This window comes from Salmo salar, chromosome 12 (assembly GCF_965601325.2).
Source record: "Salmo salar chromosome 12, fSalSal1, whole genome shotgun sequence".
In the NCBI taxonomy this organism is placed as follows: Eukaryota; Metazoa; Chordata; class Actinopteri; order Salmoniformes; family Salmonidae; genus Salmo; species Salmo salar.
The window spans coordinates 63,887,853-63,910,596 of NC_138302.1; the positions used below are offsets into that span (position 1 = coordinate 63,887,853).

Genomic DNA, 22,744 nt, shown 5'->3' on the forward strand with positions numbered 1-22,744 from the left:
TTTGTTCGTGCGTACAGAGCACTATCCAAAGGCATAACGCACGAGTGCGGAACCAGAGACGAAAAGTCTAAATGTTCCATTACCGTTCTTAGAAGCATGTCAAACGCTGTTTAAAATCAATCTTTATGGTATTTTTAACGTAAACTTGCGATAATATTCCAACCGGACAATAGCATATTCATTCAAGAAGAAAAAGAAGGAACGGCACGCTCGCGGGATCGCACATATCCAATCCCTTTGTCCCCAGGCAGTCCACTGATTGACTGAGCTCCTATACTTTGCCCAGTGACAGGAGAATGCTGAAAGAACTTTCTGAAAGCTGTTGACAGCCAATGGAAGCCTTAGGAAGTGCAACGTGATCCACACAGACACTGTAGTTTCGATAGAGATTCAAAAGAATAACTACAATTCTCAGACTTTCCACCTCCTGGTTGAATTTTTCTCAGGTTTTTGCCTGCCATATGAGTTCTGTTATACTCACAGACACCATTCAAATAGTTTTAGAAACTTCAGAGTGTTTTCTATCCAAATCTACTAATAATATGCATATTCTAGTTTCTGGGCCAGAGTAGTAACCAGTTTAATTTGGGTATGTTTTTCATCCGGCCGTGAAAATACTGTCCCCTATATTTTAAAAAGTTAATCTTACACTACAAAGATAAATAACCTATTTTTCTAAACTAATCCAATCAATTAGATGTATTGCAGGTGATTAAATAATTCCAACTGTTGGATGTCCTAACGCTGGCTGGATTCCAAAAGGAATTACATACTGAACAAAAATATAAACGCAACATGTAAAGTCTTGGTCCCATGTTTCATAAGCTGAAATAAAAGATCCCTGAATTTTTCCATATGCACATAAAGCTTATTTCTCTCAAATTGTGCACAGATTTGTTTACATCCCTGTTAGTGAACATTTCTCCTTTGCCAAGATAATCCATCCACCTGACAGGTGTGGCATATCAAGAAACATATTAAACAACTTTACAGGTCCCGTGTGGCTCAGTTGGTAGAGCATGGTGTTTGCAACGCCAGGGTTGTGGGTTCAATTCCCACGGGGAAAATGGGGGAAAAAAATGTATGAAATGTATGCATTCACTACTGTAAGTTGCTCTGGATAAGAGTGTCTGCTAAATGATGAAAATGTAAATTACACAGGTGCACCTTGTGCTTAGGGCAATAAAAGGACAAAAATGTGCAGTTTTGTCACACAACCCAATGCCACAGTTTTGAGGGAGCGTGCAATTGGCATGCTGACTGCAGGAATGTCCACCAGAGCTGTTGCCAGATAATTGAATGTTCATTTAGATACCATAATCCTCCTCCAATGTCGTTTTAGAGAATTTGGCAGTACGTTCAACCTGCCTCACAACCGCAGACCACGTGTTACCACGCCAGCCCAGGACCTCCACATCCGGCTTCTTCACCTGCAGGATTGTCTGAGACCAGTCACTCGGACAGCTGATGAAACTGAGGAGAATTTATTTCGCTAATAAAGCCCTTTTGTGGGTAAAAAAACAATAATTCTGATTGGCTGGGCCTGGCTCCCCAGTGGGTGGGCCTATGCCCTGCAGGCCCACCCACTGGCTGCACCCCTGCCCTCTCATGTGAAAGATAAATTCATTAGGTCCTAATCTATTTCAATTGATTGATTTCCTTATATGAACTGTGTCATGACGTTGGCCTCTTTGAGTACAGGGAGGACAGTTGACCCCCTCCCCCCCTTTTGCACCATCCCCCAACCTACCTTCGCCCACCCAGTCCCTGTGTGAAGGAGTGGTAAAATTCCAGGAGAGTCTCTGGCCACATGGCCCATAGAGAGACACAGGAAATTCTTCCAACTCACAGAATTGGGGAGCCAAGCGACATTTGTGTTCTGGAGAAGGTATGGAAGATTGGTGAACAATCCAGCTACGAACTGGTCCGCTTGGTACAATTTTGTGATACTCAGAAGAGACAATATAGCCATATTACCATAAAACTGTTTATATAATAGCCTCAGCTTGAGACTTGCATCATAATGGTTGTATAAAATGTATTAATAAGGATAAAGCTATTTGTAATACATTGAGATGCTATGTACTGATGTTAATGTGATAGAATTGGATTTCTGTACCAAGCTTCACTCAGCCATCGGCACGCCCCCAAGGGACACAGACAGGACCAGGCGTCATTTGACAAGCCTGTTCAAGGGTCACTATAAAACTATACCCTGAGCTACATTTCTCCAGACCAGGCCTCCACTCCATGGCCAGTAGGTTTTACCATCTAATTCCTCTACTGAAAGTGAACTACACCACGTGGTTAACTTTTAGACTATCGAGACCGACAGAATAAGAACAAGTCTTTGATATTAATTATTAGTCTGCAGCTAAGTAAATTATATCATCGAACGCGAAGACCAACGAAACATCCATTCTATTACGACATTAATGAATGTCGCTTTGAAAGATCCGTTCTAACCGAGAGAGAGAGAGAGAGAGAACTCTCCATCAGAACGACGCTCGAACAAGGATCCCGACGACACACTGAGCGTAAATATATATTGATTGCAATTGTTCCCGAATGAGTGAGCGTTCAATTGTCAATTGTTAATATTAATGAACTCTGTGTACCTCCTCAGCTGACCGTTTATGACCCATTGTCTAACAGACCAGCCATGCCTGTTAGCCATTAGGGCACATTACCCTACCAATCCTTTGTGACGATAATTACTGTTTGTATGTTTTCTGTTAATTACTTAGTGTAGTAAATAAATGATTTTAAGACAATTGATGTATGGATGATTTTAAGTAAAGACTGGGTTCGTGCAGATACAACAATTTACGACGTTTGGAATGAGACTGGACTCGAGGTAAAATACACCATTTAAACCAGAAGATAATCGGCCTATACTATAATAGAATATAATATTATAATATAGGAAAGTTATATTAGGAAAATTATAGCTTTGTAATCTGAATATTCTCCTTGGTGCCCCGATCTCCTAGTTAATTACAATTAAACGATTAATCAGTTTAATCGCGTGATAATAATTACAGGGAGTTAATTGATAAACATGTCTTCAGTTTAATGGTACCCCAAAGACACGACAACTGTAAAATATTTGAAATTGTTGCATTTTGTTCAGTATACATGACTTTGCAAGCCAGCATAATGTGACTTGCAAGCCTGATGTGGCCTTGAATATTCCTAACGCCACTGTGTTACATGCTGACCAAACCGGCCACGTTACGTGCGCGAGCGTTGCAAAATAAATATACACCATAGGAGGCTGCTGAGAGAAGAATGGCTCATAATAATGGCTGGAACGGAGGAAATGGAATCAAAACACCTGATGTATTTGATACCATTCCACTCGTCATTACCATGAGCCCATTCTCCCCAATTAAGGTGCCACCAACCTCCTGTGAGGTTGGTGGCAAACTGCTCGCGGGCATCTGCGTAGCCAGGCGCTAAAATAGAACTTGGTTATATGAGCCCGTTCTATTTTAGACGTTTGACGCGCTGCAAGTACCACCTCTCTTATATACTCATTAGTTTTTAGGAGCATATACCCATGTGGGTGATTGAAAGATGAACGAGGTCCACACTCCAGTCCAGTTGGTGGCGGTAATGCACCTTAAATTTGGTTGCCAACCGCCATATAAAATCCAAAGAAGATAAACGAGAAGAGATTAACCAAAGAAAACAAACTAGGTTTCCCTTTTTATCTGTGGATTAATTGTCAAAGTAGAGAACACACAATTTTCTATGACTCAAAATTACAAAGATCCATCAAAAAAAGGACCATATGCATTTCAGGTAAACCCCCCCCCCCCCCCAAAAAAAAACAGTGTTTCTTCCAGGACAAATTAGCTAGCAACAGCAAGCTAGCTAAATGGCCATGAATGTTAATTTAACACTGAAAAGTATGGACCCGTGTAGGCATGGGCCCAGTGTTAAATTTAACACTGTCAGTGTTGATTTAACACTGGAGAATTTGCTATGTCTATTCTTTAAATTCCATTTCTGATAAAATATGATAAGAACTTTGGGAATACTGTGACTCACCTTACTGTTGGCCTATTAGGATATCTGGATTTATGGGAGAGACAGAACTTCCGAAAATGTAACACAGATAATTTAGTAGATATCAACTCAAACATAGATTTAAAGAAACATTTAATATGCACAAATTATATTAGCGAGTGGTTCCTAATCCGTGACCGGATCTTTTATTTCTAAGGCTCCGTATCCGTGAGTGTGCATAAAAAAATGTAAGGAAGGAATTTTGAAATGATTTATACTTTAACTTTTGATACTTAAGTATATTTACTTTTGACAATTAAGTGTATTTACTTTTGATAATTAAGTGTATTTAAAACCAAATACTGTTAGACTTTTACTCAAGTAATATTTTACTGGGTGACTTTCACTTGAGTCATTTTCTATTAAAAAGGTATCTTTACTTTTACCCAAGTTTGACAATTGGGTACTTTTTCCACCACTGCCTGTTTGAGATTACCATGAATTGTTTGAGGTTTAATGTTTGATTCGTTACCTTAAATAATTCAGTAATGACTCAAAGAAATTATGGTAATCATCTGTTTTTATCACCAGAAAGAAACTGCTAGCCATTGGTTTCTTACAGCTGAGAACTGCTAGCTAACTGCCAAGCACAAAAACAGTCAACTTTGGGAACACAGAACCCTAGAAATCGTCTCTAGTGATGAAAGCAAGAACTGCCGAAAATGCACAGCAATGTGGAGAAAAATTCTGTCAAGTTTAAAAAAAAGTTGTATTTAAAGAGGCATACTAACACAAAATAAACGTGACACCGTTTGTAAATGATAACACAGTGCAGGAAATGAAGAAATTGATTAAAATGCTGGAAGTGAATGCTGGAATTAAACAATTAACTATGCAAATTTGCAAAAACTGTGTGTATTAAGGAAATAGATGCCTGGCTCAAATAGAAGCATGTCTCTAATAAAAGCCAGTTGTGTTCAGTGATTTTATAAAATAAAACACCCGGGCTATTAATTGAAGTTTTACGGTTTCTCATACAATTATATTTTGTTTTAGTCAATGACAATACATGTGGCAAAGTAAATATCTGCGTCATTGCATGCTAGTGCATCACATTTCTAGATCATTTTTTTATTTTGCATATTAAACATCAAGCTTGTGAAGGACGGATACACAATTATGATAGCTAGTGACTGAGGATGAAAAACCTGACCACTAGATGTCCTTGTATACCTATATTTACATCAAATGCACTTGATATTTCATCAGTACTGCGTGAATTACAAGCCCATTCAATCTATTCTGGGGCATCAATAATAATCTTTATTGTTTAAACTCAGCAGGTGCGTACTTCAAATCATTTGTCTTCATGAATGGTTTCATGTGTGCTTGGTTGCATACCCTATCTTAAAATGTAAGAAGGCATTTGATATCACAAAGCAGGCTGTATTTCCATTTGTCCTGGATTGTCATTTCTCATTTAGTTAGCCCCACCTCACCCATGAAATGCAAATCCGTTTACAGAGAAAATACATAGATGTGTGTATGTGTCTAACAGATCCATAAGTGTTCTCCAAAATGTCCCAGATATGTCAATATACAAATCATGTGCAATAGTGACATTTTACACCAGTCCAGCAAAGTTAGTGGACTCTAAGTACTCAATTTGATCTGTGGGAATACAATGACACCGAGTAGCAGTCGTATGGTTGATTTCTCTGTTTGTTTTGATTGGGTAGGTCCCTGAAAACGGTCTCTACTTCTTTGTTGTGCAAGAACTACAAGCCAAATGTCAGAGAAATTGTGGACTAAATATGCAATATATTGAGAAATATTTCTTATTTTTATCTGATACCTGTGTATGTGCAGGAATGTTTGCGTCCCATAGATTGTAATGTTGACACGTCACCAGTGACGATCTACCATCTTGGACAACACTGGTCCTGCCATGCATGCAAAGCTAGTTAACATGATAACTGGTATACCTTGTTAGCTAACTTAGCTAGCTCATCAAACAGTATTTTCTGTGCACGATGGCACTTATTAGAGCCTTGACTCTCATATCGACCTCACTGTCACCACCGGTCATCTAGCTAGCCACGTAGCCACCAGGGTTGCATCGGTTTCCAATGGACTTGCCTAGAGCTTGCTAGCTAACACTAGCATCACTAGCATGCTAACGTTAGCTAGCTAATGATGATAAACCTTAGTCATGGGTCCGCAAAATCAAGCAAATTGTAGTGAACTCATGACAAAATCATTGACATTGTAGTGGTTTTGTTTTTTTCTTAGTGACATTGCGAATATCATCTTTTTGCCATTTAATTCTGATTTAACTAGCCATGTATCTAATCTGGTTTCGACATGCGAAAATGAATGAGACATACTGCGAGAATTTACGCACTAACGGATACGGAGCCTCAGAAATAAAAGATCCGCTCACGGATTAGGAGCCACTCCCAATATATTAAGATACATCAGTGATTTGAAAAGAAATAAAGGCATGTCTTCACCTTGTTTTGATTCATGGAAATCTAGGCAAAGAAGGACATCGATCAGTCTTTCTAAAATACCAGTCCAGTGTGCGTGTCCATAAATTAATAGCCATCGCTACGGCCACTCTGTCCTTTTGTGCTTCCATCCAGTCAGAGAATCTGCTGGAAGAGCATGCCACAAAGACGATGCTCTCTCTCTTCTCATCATCACGGAAGCCATTCAAAACGCACTCTGTTGTCAGACTTCCACAGCGAATAGAACTCTGCCAGGTCTCCAAAATTCCAGAAAACCAGAACTCGAGGCATGTGACGATGTTGTTTCTCTCATGTTCCACAGGTGGCAAAGCTAGCACCAAGAGTCTTTTTTAACTTCAATTAAATAAATAGCTTTTAAAAAACAGTATATTTCTTAGTTAATATACTGTATATTTGCTCTGTAGTTATCTATATACAAAATCATCTACTTGAATTGATTCATGAAATCAAAAAGCAGTGTAGTTAAATATTATAATCAAATATAGTATCTGGATAATTGGATAATGAATTGTAAGAACAAGGTACTAAATGGGGAGTTTTTTCGTATTGAGTCAGCCATGGAACTGTAGATGTAGCTGTTTTCTGGTAAGCTAGGCAAAGATCTTAGCAATGAACTCACGGAACCTCTTGGCGTACTGCTCAGGGTGAACCGTGGAGATTTCTGCTCCAGACTAGGAATCACAAAAACACAACATGTCAAATACAGATATTGATAAACCAACAACTAACTTTCAGATAGAAAACATCTTGAAAAACAATTGAAAAATGTGGGTATTTCCTACCCCCTAAAAGGTTCTAAAGTACAGTTCAGAATGTATACTCACAACTCTATTGTAGGCATGCACACATCAGTGTGTCACTCACCCCGTGTTTGACGGTCTTGGCAGCATGAGCGGCTTTCTTCTTGGTGTCATAGTGAGTCAGGACGTCAATCAGACCCATGAAGTATACCTCCCTCTGGGGTGCACCTACAGCAGCAAGACAAGGCTATCACACAGTGGATAGATGATCATCACTCCCCTACTGACTGAGGTATACATGTAGCTACTATATTGTATACGGCTTAATACAGTATGAGACAAATCCTAACTGGATTTGGATGCACATGATACATTTTCACACAAATCTCTCATTGACACATTGATGCAGTATCAAGTAAGTAAGTCATGGGCATCTCAGGATTGTGCCCACAAGTTCATTATTCATCATCATCACTGTGTCTAAAGGGTAATCAACAAGAGTGTACGCATTCTATGGAAAATAATGAACGACGTGGAAGGAGCTGCATAGAGCCACAAGTTGATTATCCCTTTTATACCATGGCTATGATTTAACACATTTGCCAGGCAATTCCTACAATGCGGTGGCATTTGGACCTCAACTTTAGGAAAATATATATATATTTTATCTTTTTGTTTTGTATTCTATCAGAAAAATTACGTTTGACTTTCAGAAAAACATATTGGTCAAGCTTAGGCACTTAACGGTGAACACTTGAACAGGATTTTAACTTCTCTATCAAACATATTTTGTCTATAATTTAACCTAACAGGGTGGACATTTATGAGTGGGACATACAGACTAACAACATGAAACATGTAAAAATAGATACAACTAGTTATCTAGCTTTGCACCATAGTTTTCCCACCAAAGAAATTATGACACTTCTTGAATGTGGTGCCATTGTAGGAAGGGGTCGATTTCTTAAATGGAGAATTACAACAAACTAACAGGGTGGAAAGTGATATCAGAGACACACAGAACATTTTTAATAAAATAATAAATACAATAATCATGAAAAAAAAATATTGATGAAAGAGACTAACTAGGACTATAAAATAATGAAGAAAGATTTGAAATATTTTATGGCTTATATTTCTTGTGGAAGTTGATAAATAACATCTGGAGACATGGCAAAAATGTCTACATCCACTGACAAAAAGTGTTTCAAATGCAGAAGATTCCCTTTCAGGATCCATATTTTGGTGTTAAGGTAAAGGACACCTGACCTTATATTTAAAGCCTTTTGAAATCCACATTTTACACTAAATAAGAACTGATATTTCCTGGGGACAGAAAAGGAACCGCATATTAGGAATGACCCTGCCGCTAGAAATGTGAAGTAGCTAGCAAGTTTACTAGATAGCGACAGTAGTTATTAACCAAACAGACTTGCTAGTTTAGCTAACCGAACCATCACTCCTAGTTTGCTATTATTCAAATCTAATTCAACAAGGCCAATAATGTTTTCAATTCGACTTTTGCTTTCAAAAGCACCTCAAACATAGAACATAAGAATGAACTACAGTCACTGAATTCTACCGTGCAAATATACTCTGTGCTATTTAAGTGATAATGCCCAAGAAGCCGGTATTTGGAGGATATATTGACATGAGTTTTGTTAGGCCCGAGACAAAGTTGGCAATATGTCCTCTAAACACCAGCTTCGAGGGCATTATCACTTTAATACAACGGATTACCAACATATTCAAATAATGATTGACATATTTTCATTCAAAACGTTATTTTGATGAATTTATTCATACTATTTCATCCTTCCACAAGATATAGGCCCAACACAAATCTAGGGTTGCTACCCAAGCCGGCTGGTTGTTTGTTCTATCAGTTCGGTTTCCAGAGACGCGACCCAGTCGTTCAGTCTTTTTGTTCTGTATCTATGGGCGCGACCCAGTCGTTCGTTCTAAATGTTCTATTGCCATACTGGCTGGCAACGTTCTTATCCCATGCTTGCTAGCTAGCCAACTTACAGTCACATCAAACTGTGCAGCCAGAATAACCACATTAGCTGCATTTGCATTTGTTTAAGCTGTTTTCTAGTGACATTTATTTAGATACATCCATAAGAATGAGCTAATGAGGTGCGATTTCACCTGACATAGAAAATGTGCTCTCTCATCAGGACACTGTTGTTCAGAGGAGCTAGCCAACAACACAGTTAACACAATCACTTCGAACTGAAGCTGGAAAGACTGCAAACTTTGTTTCTTTTTACCTTTTTTCAATTGACATTTCTTTGTATACATCCATAAAAATGATGCCAGCTGATTCATGATTTCAACTGGCTGAGAAATGGTGCCTGCCTGTCTGTAATTTTCCGACACATTCATTACTATGGGACGGCTGGAGATCGAATTTGAATACTGAAACAATGTTGCAAATGTCAGAGAGACAGACAGCAAGGTTTATACAAATGTCTGCTGTTGAAAACTAAATGTTAGTCTAAAAGAAATGTGAGGTAATGTCTAGATATGTTTTATAGTGATGATCAAGTTTAGTAATTGCCTTTCTGGGCTGATGAGACAATGGATTGCGCAGTCAGATGGAACAGAATAAATAGGCATTTAACGTCATAGATGTAGCCGGTGGTAACTCATGGAATAGACACCGGCTAGAATGAGGTTAACCAATCAGCATTAGAACCATCATTTGTATAAAAGGAAATATGCCCTTCAAGCCAATCAGAAACAAGTATTCAACAATGCCATGGTTTATATCAATATATCCAACAGTTAAATCATCAATGACCATACAAAACATCCAAGACATCAAAAAAGAAACCATTCCTCTTTGAATCATTGTTCTGTTCAGCTACAAAATTCACTTGTTGGGGCTCAGAACTAAATAGAACACTAGAACGTAAATTGTCATCCTTGCAATATGCCTAAAAATCTGCCATCTTGGTCGGGAAAACTTTAATTCTAGAAGTTAATTATAGGATCTCTATGGGGACTCACCCACAGCACTCTGAATGGCGTAGACGTCTACATAAGGGTCAAACTCCCCGGGCCCCAGGGGTTTAAAGGAGTTCATGTAGCCAGCGATGCCCTCAGGAGAGGTGCCATAGGAGCCCACAGCAGGAGCAGGAGTCAGGCTGTTCTCCTCCTCCTCCTCCTCCTCGTCCTCTGCATCATAATCATCATACGACTCCTCCTCCATCTCCTCCTCCTCAGTCCGGCCCACATCGTGGATCCCCAGCAGCAGGCTGTAGTCCATGATCCTCAGATGCACCAGGAACTGGAGAGAGAAAAAGAGCGAGAGAGAGAAAGGGAAACAGAGACACACACACAGAAGAAAAGACAAACATAGTACAGTTAGCCACTTACAACAGCTCAGTCACATTTGTCTGTTCATCTTTCCTCCCTCTCAACCCACACTGGGGCATCCCTCTCAGCCAGCCACTCTGCACTGATGCATATTGTACTGCTGTGCAACTGATGCTGTGCCATGTCTCGGACACTCACCTCCACGTCTCTGTTGAGCTTGTCCATGATCCTCTCCTTCTCCTCCTCACTCACATAAACCTTCTGCATGTTATTCCTGAAGTCCACATCTTTGTACGTGGGCAACTCTTTCTCCTGAAAACACAATGAGAAAGAGGGGAGGGAGCAAGTCAATAAGAGAACCAATTTGGATCTACGTGTTGATCAATTTCAAAATATCCCACAACTCACTTTTGAAAATAAATCAATTTGGAGATTTTGCTATTATCTTACCTTTTCCTTTAAACTCGCTTCACGGGACACCAGACTCCCCTGATAAAAGAACACATTCTGTTTACAAACCTTCCAATTTTCCTGCCGAGGGCGCTGTAGGACTATTTTCCAGCTTGTGTTACTTGTTTATGTCTGGCTGACACCGCAGAGACTGGCTCTGCAATTATTAGTGGCCATTTACTTGTTTCCTATTTACTATCTATTTGATACTTGTTACTGTGTTATAACCTGGTCGATTACAGTCGTTGTTGTGCCTTACTTTGTAATAGCCGACTATATCTATTATCATATACAGTTATTAGCTATGATTGCTATTGCTCATCACTGCAATGTATTATCATATACAGCCCTTCATATTGAGCTATTCCAGTTCTATGCCATTACAGTGTTGAAGCTCATTCAGACCCATTTGTTACTCTGCTATAGTCATTGTAGCCTATATGTTTATATTCATTATTCCTTTCCCTGTACCTTTCAGAACCAACCCCATGTACCTATGTTCTAGTGTGTGTAAATGAAGTTTCCCTGTGTGTGTGTGTGTGTGTGTAACTTTGTGAGGCTGCCTTATTCTCTAACCAGGGGCGGAGAACCGGGTTTCTTTCTTTCACTGCCAGTAATTACATCTACGGTGGAACTGAGCAAAACTACTGTGGACAGAAAGGGTAACAACACCAGTACACCGTCTAGTGGTCCGTCTGTGTGAGAGCATAATCACAATATAACCACATTATTGTAAGTAGACTAACTTTATCCTGAGCCCAAACCAGTAATATACCTCATATCCACAACATGGAACATCATAGAACAGTGATGAGTGACCTGAATATATGGGCTAAATGATGTTACATAATTTCAAAAAACTAAATGTGGTTGCACTCAAAATATCCTAAACATGATGTATTGAAAAAGTGTATAGGACTTTCTTTGTGACTACTGCTGATGCAAAAAGGTATTTTATAAAATAATGTGATTGATTGATTGATACCTTGAGGTCGTACTTCCTGTGAACGTTGAGCCTGTGGCTGAACATGTTCCTCATAACAATGAGGTAGGTGTCCTCACTCTCCACGGTCACCCGGTACATGGCCAGAAACTGAGGCAGCAGCGTGCTGCCGTGACACGTCACTATGTGCTGGCGGAGAGGGAGAACCAGGGACGATGTGGGTGAGGTGATCAAGAGCTTAATAAAGTATGCCGTTATTTTATTTAATTGTGATGCTGCATCTGTATATGAGATTGCTTCTCAGCTACAGTACAGGACGTGCAGAGCATTGTTCCAGCCCAGCACTAAAACACATGATATCCCTCTAGTGGTGTGGGGGCTGTGCTTTGGCAAAGTGGGTGGGGTTATATCCTGCCTGTTTGGCCCTGTCCGGGGGTATCGTCAGATGGGGCCACAGTGTCTCCCGACCCCTCCTGTCTCAGCCGCCAGTATTTATGCTGCAGTAGTTTATGTGTCGGGGGGCTAGGGTCAGTCTGTTATATCTGGAGTATTTCTCCTGTCTTATCCGGTGTCCTGTGTGAATTTAAGTATGCTCTCTCTAATTCTCTCTCTTTCTCTCTCTCTCTCTCTCTCTCTCTCTCTCTCTCTCTCTCTCTCGGAGGACCTGAGCCCTAGGACCATGACTCAGGACTACCTGGCCTGATGACTCCTTGCTGTCCCCAGTCCACCTGGCCGTGCTGCTGCTCCAGTTTCAACTGTTCTGCCTGCGGCTATGGAACCCTGACCTGTTTACCGGATGTGCTACCTGTCCAAAACCTGCTGTTTTCAACTCTCTAGAGACAGCAGGAACGGTAGAGATACTCTGAATGATCGGCTATGAAAAGCCAAATGACATTTACTCTTGAGGTGCTGACCTGTTGCACCCTCGACAACCACTGTGATTATTATTATTTGACTCTGCTGGTCATCTATGAACATTTGAACATCCTGGCCATGTTCTGTTATAATCTCCACCCGGCACAGCCAGAAGCGGACTGGCCACCCCTCATAGCCTGGTTCCTCTCTAGGTTTCTTCCTAGGTTCTGGTCTTTCTAGGGAGTTTTTGTTAGCCACCGTGCCTCTACACCTGCATTGCTTGCTGTTTGGGGCTTTAGGCTGGGTTTCTGTACAGCACTTTTGAGATATCAGCTGATGTAAGAAGGGCTTTATAAATACATTTCATTTGATGATTGAAATAATCACTAATTGAATCAGCTGTACAGCATGCTAGCAGACACCCATAGAATTCCAGTCATTGCACTAATGCTAGTTAGCATTGGCTCCCAAAACTACATCCAACTTTCTTCATACTGGACACAAAGACATAAAAATGGTATCCACGAGTTCATCTGACTGGGGGAGTAGATAAAGGGCCTCATTGCTGAAATCCTGAAGTATCACTTTAATGCTGAGTTGGAACAAAAGCTTAAACACCCATCTCCAGAGTCTCCAGGACCAGCTTTGCACTCTCACTGTTACACAGTTGTGTACTAAAGGGAATAGGGTGCCAGTGTTGTTACCTGGTGATATTCAGACAGGATGTTGTGCATGTCCTCCACTTCCTCACTGGAGATCTGTTTGAGTTTCAGGGTGCGATCGTATGATGTCAGCAGCAGCCCCACTCCGTGGCCATCCCCGTCCTTCACTGGAGGGCTGCGTGCCAGAGAAACCTGGGAATCAGAGGGGATATGGAGATAGGAGACAGCCACCAATAATATCTAAAAACTTTTCCTTTGTTTTTGTTATAGAAAACATTTTACATCCCTGTACATAAAGGGGATGGTTAACCACAAAATCTAACTTTAACAGATGTTTTCATGACACTAACCTAAATTAATGTGGAGTTAATGTTTTTCTAACACAGCATCAAAACAGATGGTAGATGCATCTCTTAGAAGAAAATTGGGATATGACTGATTAAACGGGCATCGGACCAGTAAAATTCCATCACCTTTGAATGGAAACTCTTCCTCAAATCACACATGAGCCCCTATTAATGCAACATAACCTGTGACTATGAAAATGAACAGACACCACTATGTGAGAACATGCAGTGAACACACAGACCTTACCTACCAACCAATCCATGCAAATATTATGCCAACCTCATGCAAATTTAAAACTGCCCCATTCAGACCTACCCCCTTTCTAGTAGGCCATCAAAGCCACAGAGCTTATAAAGACTCACCGTGTTGGCCTGTGTGTGGGTATTCATACCTGATAATCCAGATCCTCGATTCCAAAGCGCTCTCGGAGATTGCGGAACACCTGTGGACAATACTCTTTGAACTTGAAATGTCCTGGAAGATTCTCTCTGTAGAGAAACAAATAATAGAGATCAAAAGTGTAACTATTGATGTTTATTACAGCTTTATATTATTTTTGGGGATTACCGATCATACAAGTAGAATGAACGGGAATGCCTCTTCTACTCATTCTAATTCTATGGATTTCATAAGGTTAGGCCTATATGAATTTAACATTCACAAACATTAGGACTATAATTGTACATCTTGTAGACAAACATGAGAAACACCAGAACCAGACTTCAACTTAATGACCTGATGCACTACACCTATTAACCACGAGGACATGGATATAATTTGGCCTCTATTCTGCATGTTGTTTTGCATCTCCCTCTCTCTTTCCCTCTCCTCTCCCTACTTGAGGCAGGAATTTCACACTTCATTGTTCAGAAACGGGACAACACGCTTCTAATCATTCTCCCAAGTGCTTTCAGCTGTGTACTACAACTTACGGAGGAAAGCAGAGAAGAGAACAGACTGTAAATACAAGGATCGGAATGAGCAACTTGTACAACTGAGCTCAATAACTGATTAATATTGTGAATAGTGTATTGAAGAATAATCGGAGGACAAGCTCAAATCAATTATCTTGTTGCAACCACCACCATGCAATGACCATTTTGGTTGAGTAGGTTTTGCAGTCCAAGGGCTACTGTAAAAATAGCATTGCAATAATAATTTGATTAATAATAGAGGAAGGCATTTCTGAGGACATCTGATTGATATTACAATATCTGAACCACTGTGCCTATCATTCCAAAATGATTTCAAAGGACTTTCTCATTCTTGTGCAAATTAAAAAGAATCCAAACAAAGTAAAGTGGGAGCAATCCTTCACCAGGGCCTGAATTCCTGACCAGATTAAAGGATTGGAAAAATCTACCAAATCTCATTGAGGTTTATACAGTTTACGGTCTCTGCCTAGGAAACATGCTGGACCCCATTGTACAATAACAACACAAAATGAGACATCAGAGCAGCCAATCTCTGGCCTTTGACAAATACAAGAATACACTTTCTTTTTTATTTTTTTATTAGACTCATCTCTGTCACTTCTGTGTGTCTCACACACACACACACATTTTCTCTGTGTCCGATACCTTTCACATTCCTTTCAGTGGACATGTCATCGTGAGTCTAATTGCGCTGTCTACTTAGCCATTGAGCGTCATGGTGTTTGTGTGAGCTGAGCTGCACTGAGAGATTAAACAATCCCTGCTATGGTCCACACACAGGACATTTCTTTCTCTTTTAGAATAGTATGAGCACTTTACTGTAAATCCTCCTTCTTACAAAACCTGCAAGGCTCCAAAGCTCTCAACAATGCTTTGGGTAGCAGTGTTTCCCACAAACACTCCCTCTCACATCTCTGCACAGAATGCAGCTTCATATGTAGTGCTCGCCTTTGAAATTCAGATAAACATAGACAAACCTATCTTCTAATATGCAATTATTGCAAGAACAGAAAATTGGTTTGTGGCAGAGATCAGGGCCGGTTCCAGGCATAAGCAACATTAACGGTCCCTTAGGTCCACATTGCGAACGGGGGCCCTTGACAAAAAAAAATTGTATATGTTATTTTTTGGAACTCAGTCGGGGTCTCAACTTACTAAGAATAGTAGAATAAACCATGTGCAATTCCAAAATGTGGTTGTGCATCAGCAGTTTCTCTTGTTATGTCAGTCACTGACTGTCACTCAATTAGCCATGTCCGCAAACAATTTTTAGACTGGTAGTTAGCTGGCTAGACTATCTACATTTGTAGTAATTATGACCGAATACCGACTGGGCACGCAGTACACGTGCTCCAGGGGGCTCCCATTGATTTTGTTCATCATTTTCACTCAGATATCATAATAACATGGCACAAGACACTACAACATTTGTAGAATTGCAGGAAATGTGCGTTAAAACTTGCAAAAATGTATCTCCACACCATGGCAAAATAGGTATATTTGCAGGAAATTAGCAGTAACGGCAATTGTATGCTCTCTGCCCCTTGACAAAATGAGTGGAATTGCATGAAATGTGTTAGAAAATTGCAATGTTTTCTCTCTGCCCCATGGCAAAATGTGTATAATTGGGTAAAAACTTGCCTTAAAAAAGGTCTGATGGAGGCTGTTTTTTTTTTTTTTATCTCACTATCAAATCATTTCTGGGTAACAATTAAGTACCTTACTGTGATTTTTTTACAATTTCAATTTAAAACATTGACAAAAATAGCTTCTTAGTAAAAGCCATCGAGAGCATCCTGATCGTTGCATCACTGCCTGGTATGGCAACTGCTCGACCTCTGACCCGCAAGGCTCTACAGAGGGTAGTGTGTACAGCCCAGTACATCACCGGCGCCAAGCTTCCTCCCATCCAGGACCTCTATACCAGGCGGTGTCAGGGGAAGGTCCTAAAAATTGTCAAAGACTCCAGCCACCCTAGTCATAGACTGTTCTCTCTGCTAACGCACGGCAAGCGGTACCCGAGCACCAAGTCTGGGTCCAAGAGGCTTCTTAACAGCTTCTACCCCCAAGCCATAAGACTCCTAAACATCTAATCAAATGGCTACACAGACTCTACCTACATGTACATATTACCTCAAATACCTCGACACCGGTGCCCCCGCATATTGACTCTGTAACGGTGCCCCCTGTATATAGCCCCGCTATTGTTATTTACTGCTGCTCTTTAATTATTTGTTATTCTCATCTTACTTTTTGGGGGTATTTTCTTAAAACTGCATTGTTGGTTTAGGGTTTGTAAGTAAGCATTTCACTGTAAGGTCTACACCTGTTTTATTTGGCGCATGTGACAAATACAATTTGATTTTATTTGAATTTCTCATGCAAGAATTTTGCTAGGACTGTCTGGGAGTGGTCTGGGTGGGGAGGGGAAAACTGAAAATTAGCTATTATTGGCAGAGAGGTTTCGAACTCTTATTGGTCTATTAACTAATTTACCACATGGTGCTGTCACAATGGAAGGCCAATAATCCATCCCACCAAAACAGGCTGAAATTTCAGCCGGTCTTTTCAAACACTAATAGGCCATTATCATCATGTTCTCAGTTTCACAGTATTATTCTAACCTCAGTGTGTAAAATAACATTTTTGATTGCACTAGGCCTTTAAAACAACACCATTTACTCTACACCCCCATGGAAAAATGTGTACAATTCAAGGAAATTAACTTTAAAACTAAAAGGACCACCAAATCTTGCTTAGGGCCCACAAAAGGCTAGAGCCGGCCCTGGCAGAGATTGTGTGACAAATTTGGAACAATTGAGTCAAGAAGGGGATTTATTATCAGATGACATGATTAACTCTCCACTTGAGCAAGGATCAATATATCTATTTTTTACGGAGTTGTATGTAGTCTAGTAAAGTAGCCTACTTGTTGAAGAGATGGTTGTTGACTTTGATCTTGGTATTGGCTTTGAAGTCATCAGGAAGCAGCATGACGGGGACAGGCACCTGGACCAGGTCATTAATCTGCAGAAAGTGGATACGTTACACTGTTAGAACACACACAATAATAATAATGATAATAATAACAACAACAATAACATCAACAACAAAAACACTGATTTAATCGACGTACCGAGTGATTGACTCCCCACATAAGGACGCTTAGAACAGGGTCACTTGCTCGGAACACCTCCACTTTCTGCTGTACAAAATGTTTCTTCTTTGTCTTCGTTTTGGGCGCCAGGATACTCAAAGGGCTCGAAGTGGCACCCGGAGAAGCCATTGCGCGCTTAAAGTACAGTAAACAATAGTCTGAGTTGGTTGCAATGAAGAACAGAGGACAACAAAAAATCGTTATTGATTTTGTTTACATGAATTCACCTTAGGTTTGATGTTGCTATTCGGTCCCAAGTTTGTGACGGTGCCACGACAAACTCCTTCAATGACTCCCTGGTTTAATTATTTCCTCGTGACTCTGTTGCCCAAATAGTCGCCGAAAAACAAACTCAGATCACATTAAAGACACTCGCCATCATCTGGCATCACCTACCCAGTGTCCAGTTGACAGGTGCGCAACGATTTCAGCGCTCGCGCACTCCGCCCACAAATGCAGCAACATCAAATCTAATTTTATTGGTCACATGCCTCGTAAACAACAGGTGTGGACTGACAGTGAAAAGTTTATGTTTTACGTGAACTTCCCAACCATGCAGAGAGAAGGAAACTAGAGAAAGTAAAACAAGTAATAATACATGTAATAATAGATACACCATGAGTAACAATAACTTGGATACAAAGGGTAGCTATACCAAGTTGATGTGTCAAAAAAAGTTATTGCAAAAAGGCTCACTACGGATATTTGGTTAACTATTTAACTATTTAGCAGTCTTATTGCTTGGGGGTTGAAGCTGTTCAGGGTCCTGTTGGTTCCATACTTGGTGTAGTCTATGACTTGGGCGCTGGAGTTTTTTATTTATTTTTTATTTAGGGCCTTCCTCTGACACCACCTGGCATAGATGTCCTGGATGGCAGGGAGCTCCTTCCCAGTGATGCCAAGTTGTGATGCAGCCAGTCATGGTACAGCTCTATAACTTTTATTTTATATTTTTTATTTATCCTTTATTTAATTGTTTTCCTTTCTTATTGGAGGATCTGATGGCCCATGCCAAACCTTTTTAGCCTTCTGAGGAGGAGGAGGAGTTGTCGTGCCCTCTTCGTGACTGTGTTGGTGTGTTTGGACCATTATAAATCCTTAGTGATGTGGACACCGAGGAACTTGAAGCTCTCAACCTGCTCCACTGCAGCCCCGTTGATGTGAACTGGGGTGTGCTCGGGCCCTCCGTTTCCTGTAGTCCACAATCAGCTCCTTTGTCTTGCTGTCGTTGAGGGAGAGGTTGTTGTCCTGGCACCACACTGCCCTCCTCCCTATATGCTTTCTCATCGTCAACTTTGAACAGGGAGTACAGGATGAGACTAAGCAGGCACCCCCGAGGGGCCCCCTTGTTGAAGGTCAGTGTGGCATATGTGTTGTTGGCTACCCTCACCACCTGGTGGCGTCCTGTCAGGGAGTCCAGGATCCAGTTGTAGAGGGAGGTGTTCAGTCCCAAGTTCCTTAGCTTAGTGATGAGCTTGGAGGGCACCATTGTTGTTTAACGCTGAGCTGTAGTCAATGAACAGCACAAGGGTGTTGTCATGACTTTAGGGATCCCCATTGTTCCCGTGGCTGTGCCCTTCCCCGTTCATGCCTTAGACAGTCGATCATTAGGGTCAGGGTTGATTAGGGAGGCCACCGCTCCTCTGGGTATGGTGACACAGGGGGGTCACAAGGAGAGAATTAGTCTCTTCCTCATTGACTCTCCTGCGTTTCCCGTGGTGCTAGGCCTACCCTGGTTAGCTTGTCATGACCCCACTGTTTCTTGGCAACGGAGGGCTCTAACGGGGTGGTCGCGAGAGTGCTCGGGGAGGTGTTTAGGGGTTTCCGTTGGTGCTACTACGGTGGAAAGTCCAGACCAGGTCTCCACCGTGTGCATTCCCCCTGAATATGCCGATTTGGCTCTCGCCTTCTTCAAAAAGAAGGCGACTCAATTACCACCCCATTGACGGGGCGATTGTGCGATAAATCTCCTGGTAGACGCTGCACTTCCCAGGAGTCACGTGTATCCCCTCTCACAGGCGGAGATGTATAGAATATGGAAACATATGACATATGGAAACATATGTCTCCGAATCCCTGGGTCAGGGGTACATTCGGTCCTCCACTTCACCCGCCTCCTCAAGTTTATTTTTTTGTGAGGAAGAAGGAGGGAGGTCTGCGCACGTGTATTGACTACTGAGGCCTAAATCAGATCACGGTGAGATACAGTTACCCGCTACCTCTTATCGCCACGGCGATTGAGTCAATGCACGGGGCGCGCTTCTTCACCAAACTAGATCTCAGGAGTGCTTACAACCTGGTGCGTATCCGGGAGGGAGACGAGTGGAAGACGGCGTTCAGTACGACCTCAGGGCATTATGAGTACCTCGTCATGCCGTAGGGGTTGATGAATGCTCCATTAGTCTTTCAAGCCTTTGTAGACGAGATTTTCAGGGACCTGCACGGGCAGGGTGTAGTGGTGTATATTGATGACATTCTGATATAATCCGCTACACGCCCCGAGCATGTGTCCCTGGTGCGCAGGGTGCTTGGTCGACTGTTGGAGCATGACCTGTACGTCAAGGCTGAGAAATGCCTGTTCTTCCAGCAGTCCGTCCCCTTCCTAGGGTACCGCATTTCCACCTCGGGGGTGGAGATGGAGAGTGACCACATTTCAGCCTTGCGTAATTGGCCGACTCCCACCACGGTATAGGAAGTGCAGCGGTTCCTAGGGTTTGCAAATTACTACCGGAGGTTTATCCGGGGTTTTGGTAAGGTAGCGGCTCCCATTACCTTACTGCTGAAGGGGGGCCCGGTACGTTTGCAGTGGTCGGCTGAGGCGGACAGGGCTTTTGGTCACCTGAGGGCTCTGTTTACCTCGGCTGGCCCATTCGGATCCCTCTTTGGCGTTCATAGTGGAAGTGGATGCGTCCGAGGCTGGGATAGGAGCCGTGCTCTCTCAGAGCTTGGGTACGCCACTGAAGCTCCGCCCCTGTGCCTTCTTCTCGAAGAAGCTCAGCCCGGCAGAGCGAAACTATGACGTGGGGGACCGGGAGCTGTTGGCTGTCGTCAAGGCTCTGAAGGCATGGAGATATTGGCTTGAGGGGGCTAAACACCCTTTTCTCATCTGGACTGACCACCGCAACCTGGAGTACATCCGGGCAGCGAGGAGATTGAACCCTCTCCAGGCAAGGTGGGCCATGTTTTTCACTCGTTTAGTTTTTTTCCCTTTCCTACAGACCGGGTTCCCAAAACGTGAAGACAGACGCACTGTCCCGACTGTATGACACAGAGGAGCGGCCCATGGATCCCACTCCCATAATCCCAGCATCCTGCCTGGTGGCGCCGGTAGAGTGGGAGCTGGACGCGGACATTGAGCAGGCGTTACGTGCAGAGCCCACTCCCCTCCAATGTCCCGCTGGGCGTCTGTACGTTCCATCTGCTGTCCATGACCGGTTGATCTATTGGGCTCACATGTCACCCTCCTCTGGTCATCCTGGGATCGGTCGGACGGTGCGTTGTTTGGTTGGGAAGTACTGGTGGCCTACATTGGCCAAGGACATGAGGATTTATGTTTCCTCCTGCTCGGTGTGCCCCCAGTGTAAGGCTCCTAGGCACCTGCCCAGAGGGAAGCTACACCCCTTACCCGTTCCACAGCGGCCTTGGTCGCACCTGTCGGTGGATTTTCTTACCTACCTCCCCCCTCACAGGGAAACACCACGATCCTGGTCATTGTGGATCGGTTCTCTAAGTCCTGCCGTCTCCTCCCTCTGCCCGGTCTCCCTACGGCCCTACAGACTACGGAGGCCTTGTTACGCACGTCTTCCGGCACTACGGGGTGCCTGAGGATATAGTGTCTGATCGAGGTCCCCAGTTCAGTTCGAGGGTCTGGAAGGCGTTCATGGAACATCTGGGGGTCTCGATCAGCCTTACCTCGGGGTTTCATCCCGAGAGTAATGGGCAGGTGGAGAGAGTGAACCAGGATGTGGGCAGGTTTCTGCGGTCATATTGCCAGGATTGGCCAGGGGAGTGGGCAGCGTTCGTGCCCTGGGCCGAGATGGCTCAGAACTTGCTCTGCCACTCCTCCACTAACCTCTCCCCCTTCCAGTGCGTACTGGGGTACCAGCCGGTTCTGGCGCCTTGGCATCAGAGTCAGACCGAGGCTCCTGCGGCAGACGACTGGTTCAGGCACGCGGAGGAGACATGGGACGCTGCCCATGTTCACCTCCAGCAGGCCGTGTTGCGCCAGAAAGCCAGCGCAGACCGTCACCGCAGTGAGACCCCGGTGTTCGCACCGGGGGACCGGGTCTGGCTCTCGACCCGGAACCTGCCCCTCCGCCTGCCCTGTCGGAAGCTGGGTCCGCGGTTTGTGGGGCCATTTAAAGTCCTGAGGACAGTGAACGAGGTTTGTTATAGGTTACAGCTTCCCCCTGATTACCGTATTAACCCCTCGTTCCATGTGTCTCTCCTCAGGCCGGTGGTGATTGGCCCGCTCCAGGAGTCTGAGGTGCAGGAGGTTCCTCTGCCCCCTCTGGACATTGAGGGGGCCCCGGCGTACTCCATTCACTCTATACTGGATTCGAGGCGTTGGGCGAGGGGCCTTCAGTACCTCGTGGAGTGGGAGGGGTACGGTACGGAGGAGAGGTGCTGGGTTCCGGTGGAGGACGTGTTGGACCCTTCAATGCTGCGGGAGTTCCACCGTCTCCGTCCGGAACGCCCCGTGCCTCACCCTCCGGGTCTTCCCCGAGGCCAGCGTCGGCGCGCTGCTGGAGCCGCGCGTCAAGGGGGGGTACTGTCACGACTTCC

The 22,744-nt window shown here is 43.0% G+C and overlaps 1 protein-coding gene across 2 annotated transcripts; it reads right to left on the reverse strand.

Annotated features, from left to right (window-relative positions):
• Window positions 1-4,150: 4,150 nt before the first annotated feature.
• LOC106565451 (phosphatidylinositol 5-phosphate 4-kinase type-2 gamma) lies at window positions 4,151-18,394 on the reverse strand. Of its 2 annotated transcripts, XM_014132602.3 has the most exons (11): window positions 18,187-18,394; window positions 17,939-18,094; window positions 17,732-17,829; window positions 14,259-14,355; window positions 13,562-13,711; window positions 12,045-12,191; window positions 11,060-11,098; window positions 10,808-10,921; window positions 10,301-10,580; window positions 7,410-7,513; window positions 4,151-7,216 (listed from the first exon to the last, which is right to left on the reverse strand). In XM_014132602.3, the coding sequence occupies exons 2-11, from the start codon at window positions 18,086-18,088 to the stop codon at window positions 7,136-7,138; spliced, it is 1,260 nt and encodes a 419-aa protein (XP_013988077.1). In that variant the 5' UTR covers window positions 18,089-18,094; window positions 18,187-18,394; the 3' UTR covers window positions 4,151-7,135. The 2 variants fall into 2 exon arrangements, with proteins under 2 accessions (XP_013988077.1, XP_045547565.1); XM_045691609.2 differs by having other exon boundaries at window positions 17,939-18,394.
• Between the last annotated feature and the right edge of the window lie 4,350 nt (window positions 18,395-22,744).

What these genes read in the sequence shown, in the direction of transcription:
- LOC106565451 (XM_014132602.3), bottom strand. Translation starts at nt 18,088, where the DNA reads ATGGCTTCTCCGGGTGCCACTTCGAGCCCTTTGAGTATCCTGGCGCCC. An exon ending in TCGAGGATCTGGATTATCAG is followed by an intron (nt 13,712 to 14,258) that starts GTATGAATACCC and finishes TCTGATTCCCAG; the next exon opens with GTTTCTCTGGCACGCAGCCC. An exon ending in AAGCGAGTTTAAAGGAAAAG is followed by an intron (nt 10,922 to 11,059) that starts GTAAGATAATAG and finishes TTGTGTTTTCAG; the next exon opens with GAGAAAGAGTTGCCCACGTA.